The sequence below is a fragment of the Euleptes europaea genome, chromosome 18 (genome assembly GCF_029931775.1).
Source record: "Euleptes europaea isolate rEulEur1 chromosome 18, rEulEur1.hap1, whole genome shotgun sequence".
NCBI lineage: Eukaryota > Metazoa > Chordata > Lepidosauria > Squamata > Sphaerodactylidae > Euleptes > Euleptes europaea.
In genome coordinates this window covers 3,264,541-3,270,737 of record NC_079329.1, presented here as the reverse complement: position 1 = coordinate 3,270,737, position 6,197 = coordinate 3,264,541, and the positions used below count along the sequence as shown (strand labels likewise).

Here is a 6,197-nt window from a genome sequence, read left to right as displayed (position 1 = left end):
CGACCCATTTGCGGCCCCGGCTGGACCCCGCTGCTTTCCCATCCGTGGGCCCAGACCTGAGAAAGCACAGCGGTTTTCATCATTGCTTTTGCAGTTTCAAGTGAGATTTTTAAAAAAATGCATTGATAGCTCTTTGTTATTCAAACCCTGTTTTGTAACTAAAGTTGCTAGTTTTTTTAAATAAACGTAATATTTCAAGTGTAAAAAACTGTCAAAATACCTTTGAATTGCCAGTATGCTTAGATTCCTCTTAGGGCTACCTGCTGGATCAGTCCAAAAACCCATCCCTGTTTCAGTGGTGGGCCGCATGAGACCCCAGCAGCCACTCCTTTTGGCTGGTTTCCAGCCAAGAAAGCAGAAGAATTGTTTTTTATATGCCAACTTTCTCTACCAAATAAGGGAGACTCAAACCAGCTTACAATCCCCTCCCCACAACAGACACTCTGTGAGGTAGGTGGGGCTGAGAGAGCTGTGACTAGCCCAAGGTCACCCAGCTGGCTTCATGTATAAGAGTGGGGAAACAAATCCAGTGCACCAGATTAGCCTCCGCCACTCACGTGGAGGAGTGGGGAATCAAACCTGGTTCTCCAAATCATAGTCCACTGCTCTTAACCAGTAAACCACACTGGCTGTCTAAGAACCATGACGGCCACAGGAGGCGGGGGAAGAACTTATGAAATTGCCTGAATCAGACCACTAGTTTCTCCAGGCTCAAACAGAAGTTTCCCAGCCTACCTACCCCAAGATCTTTGTAAATACTGGAATTTAACCCGGGACCTTCTGCCTGCAAAGCACACATTCTTCCCATGTGCTCAGGCCCTGCCCAACAGCAAGCAGAGGATGACTTCACCCATCATGCTCTGCTCATGAGTCCACAAGGGGAGGAGCTGTGGCTGTGTTCCCCAAGGGAACATGTCCTAGTTGCCACAAGGCGGGTGTGCCATTATGACTGTGTCCCTGGACTCTTTCTCCAAAGTCTGTAGAGAGCACAAGGGGAGGAGCTGTGGCTCAGTGGTAAGCATCTGCTTGGCATGCAGAAGGTCCCAGGTTCAATCCCCGGCATCTCCAGTTAAAGGGACTAGGCAAGTAGGTGATGTGAAAGGCCTGAGACCCTGGAGAGCCGCTGCCAGTCTGAGTAGACAATACTGACTTCAATGGACCAAGGGTCTGATTCAGTAGAAGGCAGCTTCATGTGTTCACCTACCCAGAAACCTAGAAAGGTCTACCCTCCTGCCCACACAAGGGACTCCATACGATGCCCTCCCCTCCAGGCTAATTACCAATTCAAAACCACAAGGGGCTCCCCTTGGTGGCTTTCCCATTGATCCAGTTATAAGCGCAACAGATTCAGGCTAAGTTATTTTTTATTTTGCAAGGTACACAATATATTTTTTGTCTTTCTCTCAAAAAAATACCGAACCAGAAGGTAAAATGTTAAATACAAACTAGAGGTCGCAGCCGTTCACCGTTCCAACCCAGGCCTCCAGCTGAACTCTAAGAACAGCCCAACACTCGCCAAAGAATAAACCTCAGTGACTGGTGAAGAACTACTAACACCTTTGGCAAAACAACAACCCCAACAACAACCCTTTGAGGGAGTGCAGAGGGGGCAGGGCAGCAGCTCTGGGAATGGTTCCCAACAGGGCAAGGAAGACGAGAGGAGAAGTCCGACGGGTGGGCTCAAAACGGAGCCCACCGACCGCGGGGAGGGAGGCAAATTCATTGTGGCAGTGGGAGCAGCCATTTCGTTTTTAGCAGCGGGTCAAAGGGGGCTGGGCGGGACGGCCCCTGACGGAAACCGCCTGGCCGTTTTAGTGACTGGGCGGTGTGCGGGTGGTGTTTGCATCAGCAAAAGCACTGAACTGTACACACACACACACCATGGGGTGGCAAAGAGAAGAACCGAGACTTGTAATTTGTCAGTCGACTGAACCCTTTGGCCTGGCAGCCAGAGGGGAAGCGGGTCACGCTCCAAGTCACTCCACCCCTGCTCCGTTTTGGTCTGCCTCAGAAGGAAGACGCTAGTCTGATAAGTCTCACACACGCAAAACCCACCCAACACGCACACTGGCTGTTAGCAAACAAAGGAACCTGTGGGCCAGGTGGCCTGAAAACAACCTCACACCGTCCCCAGGGGCAAGAACTAATTTCAACTTCTTCCCTCGTTCCGTCAGAAACACCGTTAAGTCACCGGGGGGGGGGGGAGTTCGGGGCATGGCAAAACTGAGCCCCCGTAAATGGATCCATGATGCCGGCTTTGGCGCAACCAACACAACCGTGGCCCTCGTCCGACCACGGCTGGGAGACCACATCCTCGTCAATAAATAGGGGAGCGACTGCCAAGCAGGGCTCGCTCGCTAAAGCCGTATCTGTGGGCAACTCCGCTCAGCTCGGACAGCCGCCAGTTTGGTTTGGCAATGCAAATCTCCCCCGGCCGTCGAGGCAAATGGTTTGGGATGGTATGTGCTGGTAAACACAGGCCTGAAACTCACGGGAACTTGCGAGAGAGGGCCCCTCCTGGCCGCGCTAGTCAAACCAAGGAAGTTTCACAGGCAAAACCCATCGAGGTTGCTGCCCAAACAACTCCTTCCACAGGCAGAGAATATGGCAAGGCTAACCAGTGACGTTTCAGCTACGAGGCACCTCCGGGTGTGTGAAAACTCTCCCCGCAACCAGCTTACCCAACCCAAAAAAACGGCACCGGAAACAGCACAGCGAACACAGAGGAGACCGCAACCGCCAAGGTGCGCAAATGAATACCTCCCCGTGGAGCGGGTCTGAAGACTCCAACTGGCAACAGGAAACCAAAAACGCGAGATGGGAGGGAGGCCGTGGTATTCTCGGTGAGGGCCGGTCAGTCCCCAAAGTGGAAGTCCATATGGCACAAGGTACGCAACTTGAGTTGCCGGTGTCCGGGAGAAACCCTCTTCAACCATATGGAGCTTGAGGAAGCGGGGGGTCCCATCGCCGCCTCCTCTGCCACCCCCTCAAGAGGAGCTGACTGCTGCTTCGAGCAGGGTGCGGGCTTCCGGAGGCAGAGAGAGTGCGGCTGACTGGAACTCGGCTGGGCAGCGGCTGAACAGGGTGCGGAGGATCGTTGCCAGGGCGTTGCGGGCAGCTGGAGGGAAGAACAACAGTTAGGGCCAGCGGGGGCCACGATGGTGAGCCCATGCAGCTAAGACATCAGGGCCCATGTAGGAGGCAGATGCTCCTAGTTCAGGCCGGGTGCAAAGATTTGAGGGAGGAAACAAAACCAGGATTGTTTCTCCCAGGACCTGAGGAAAGCAGCATTTGCCCATTTGTGGCCCCCCTCCCTGGCCGTCCAAAGGGTCCCAGAGAGCCACACAAGTAAGCAAGGAGGGGTCCTCAACATGATAGCCATGGGCACCGTGGTACAGACACCTTCCCTTGGGACCACCCGGTGTTTTTAGAAAGCGGGCAGGGCCAGGTGGGGCTTTTGCCCAGCAGGGACACTGGAGATCTGATCGGCTTAGCAGTTTTTTTAAAAGTTGCTTCCGCAACACTGGCCACCACCGCACAAGGATCTTCACTCCGTAACCAAGTCTGTAGGCATGAAAGTGTTTTTTGAAAACATGTTCAGTTTAAAGGGCAGCCGGTTAAACAAATTTCTGCCTGAAATGCTGTAGAGTTACTATTAGAGTTATGCATAAGCTCAATCTCTTGTATGTCACAAAGGGTAATTTCTTCAGTTTGGACAATAGCTATCTATAGTAAGTTCTATGCAACCTGGTTGTACGTTAGTTATATATCATGCAAAGGCTGCACTTGTTATATTTGTTTTAGAAACCCACAGTGACAGTCTGAAGAAGAGATATGGAAACGGGGCATTAGCCGGCATACCGTCATTGTTGTGGTTTATTGCTATGGCGTTGTGTAATATTATTAACACTTTTGTTTTAACCTCATTCCCTGACATTTTGCGGTTGGCTCTGCATCTCGCATGTTGTGGCTGAGCCCACCACCCTGCATCAGAATTCCAAAGCTGCCTGTAGGCTTGAAAAAGCTGGGGAACCCCCCACCCCCCGAGTATATTTTAAGTCTTTTCTCAGCCTAACCTCTTGCAACAGATGGGGGTGGGGAGTAACAGAAATGTATGATATTGATTAGTTGGGTGATTTAAAAAAATGGAGAACATAAGAAAGGCCATTTTGGATCAGACCCAGGCCCATCGAGTCCAGCAGTCAGTTCACATAGTGGCCAACCAGGGGCCTCTAGGAAGCCTACAAACAAGATGACTGCAGCAGCATTATCCTGCCTGTGATTCACAGCACCTACTAGAACAGGCATGCTCCTCTGATCCTGGAGGTATGCATCATGACTACTATCCATTTTGACTAGTAGCCATGATCCTCCATGAACATGTCCACTCCCCTCTTCAAGCCTTCCCAGTTGGCAGCCATCACCACATCCTGGGGCAGGGAGTTCTCCAATTTAACTATGTGTTGTGTGAAGAAATACTTCCTTTTATCAGTTTTGAATCTGTCACCCTCCAGCTTTAGCAGATGACCCCGCGTTCTGGTATTATGAGAGAGGAAGAAAAGCTTCTCCCTGTCCACTCTCTCTATACCATGCATAATTTTATAGACCTCCATCATGTCTCCACTTAACTGCCTTCTTTCCAAGGGTGGGGGGGAGAGGAAGCAACCTGACCAGCTGTTGCCGTTACCTGCTGGAACATCGTTATTTCCCAGGACGCTGCCGCTGACCCGCACGATGTCCCCCATCAGCTGCAGCACCTAGAAAAAGGAGGGAAGACACAGTTTTCCCCGAGAGTGCTGAGGGACCCCCTATGTCTGAAACATATGGAAAAAAACCCAACCCTCTTTGCCACCCTGTGATTCTCCATCCTGCAATTTGGAGCAATTTCTGGGGAAGGGATGACTTTGCCATTTCCCCCGTTCCTTCCGGCTCTGGACTGTCCTGCATCAGCTACGTATGGAAACGCCTGGCGCTCCAGAAGGTGGTATAGCTCTGTACATGCTGCAGATACGCTGCAGGGGCTGTGGCATTGTGCAGGGGGTTGGACTAGATGACCCTGGTGGGTCCCTTCCAACTCTATGATTCTATGATCAGACTTGAGGTGCTCTGCCAGGGCTCAGGGAAGCAGGCCGGCCCTTGGATGCAGAGGGCCCCCCCAGGGGGCGGCAGCCACACGTACCTGCTGAGGCTCGCGTTCGTATATAAAGGAGATACAACTAAAAACGGTCTTGTATTCTTCCAAATCCTCCGTCAAGGGGAGATTGCGTAGCAAGACAGGGAAAACCTGTAGGAGTCATGGGGGGGGGGGGAGATACACAGACCACCACTTAACCCTGGATGACCAGCTTGACAGCTCTGAGCCTCCATTTTGAAACCAAGGTGGATTTTTTCCTGCTCATTTAAGACAGAATTGCAGCCACGTGAGCAAAACATGACCCCCAACCCCCCCCCAGACCACTCACCCACATGATCGAAACAGAGGATTTAGCAGGTATTTGCCCCCCAAACAATTGTTTCTTGCCCTGGGCAAGTGAGGTGCTACTGAATCAGGCACCTCCCCCTCGCCGCCCTGGCATCTGCCACCTTATCCCAGATGGGCAGAGGGGCCGTGGCTCAGTGGTAGAGCACCTGCTTGGCACGCAGACAGTCCCAGGCTCAGTCCCCGGCACCTCCAGTCAAAGGGACCGGGCAAGTAGGTGATGTGAAAGACCTCTGCCTGAGACCCTGGAGAGCCGCTGCCGGTCAGAGTAGACAATACTGACTTTGATGGCCCAGGGGTCATTTGATCATGTGATCACTCCTCCATTCTCACCTGCCCAATGGGAACCCCTCCAGGGTTGGTCATCATCATCCGTGCGACGGCCGCACAGACGTTGTCTATCAGCCGGTCTTTGCGCTCCTGATTGATGAGGCTGGAGAGGAGGCCGAGCAGCTTCGGGTACTGTCTGCACCAGGCAGAGGGGAGGTTAAGGGGAAAAAACCAAGAGCGCCGCAGCTGGCAGGGAGCGGGGTGAAGGGTGGGGGGGCCGGCCTTTCTGGACGCTGGTGCAGCTCTTGCCTCCTCGCTAGTGAATTCCACCAGATGAAAAACGGGGAAAGAGGTGTGACAGAGTGGCCGTGGACTCCAGGCCCTTGTGGAAATCAGAACGGCTTCTTCTTGTGAGCACAGAGGAGGAAGCGGGGAGGGGGATTACCTT

General features: G+C 52.7%; 1 protein-coding gene across 1 annotated transcript in view; it reads right to left on the bottom strand.

Annotated features, from left to right (window-relative positions):
- Positions 1–2,987: 2,987 nt before the first annotated feature.
- The window catches only part of IPO4 (importin 4), a 31,076-nt gene continuing 27,866 nt past the window's right edge, over positions 2,988–6,197 (bottom strand). The window contains exons 27-30 of the mRNA XM_056863357.1: positions 5,813–5,945; positions 5,180–5,284; positions 4,688–4,757; positions 2,988–3,118 (exon numbers count right to left, since the gene is read on the bottom strand). Coding sequence (XP_056719335.1) covers positions 2,988–3,118; positions 4,688–4,757; positions 5,180–5,284; positions 5,813–5,945 — 439 coding nt within the window. The remainder of the gene's footprint in view (positions 3,119–4,687; positions 4,758–5,179; positions 5,285–5,812; positions 5,946–6,197) is intronic.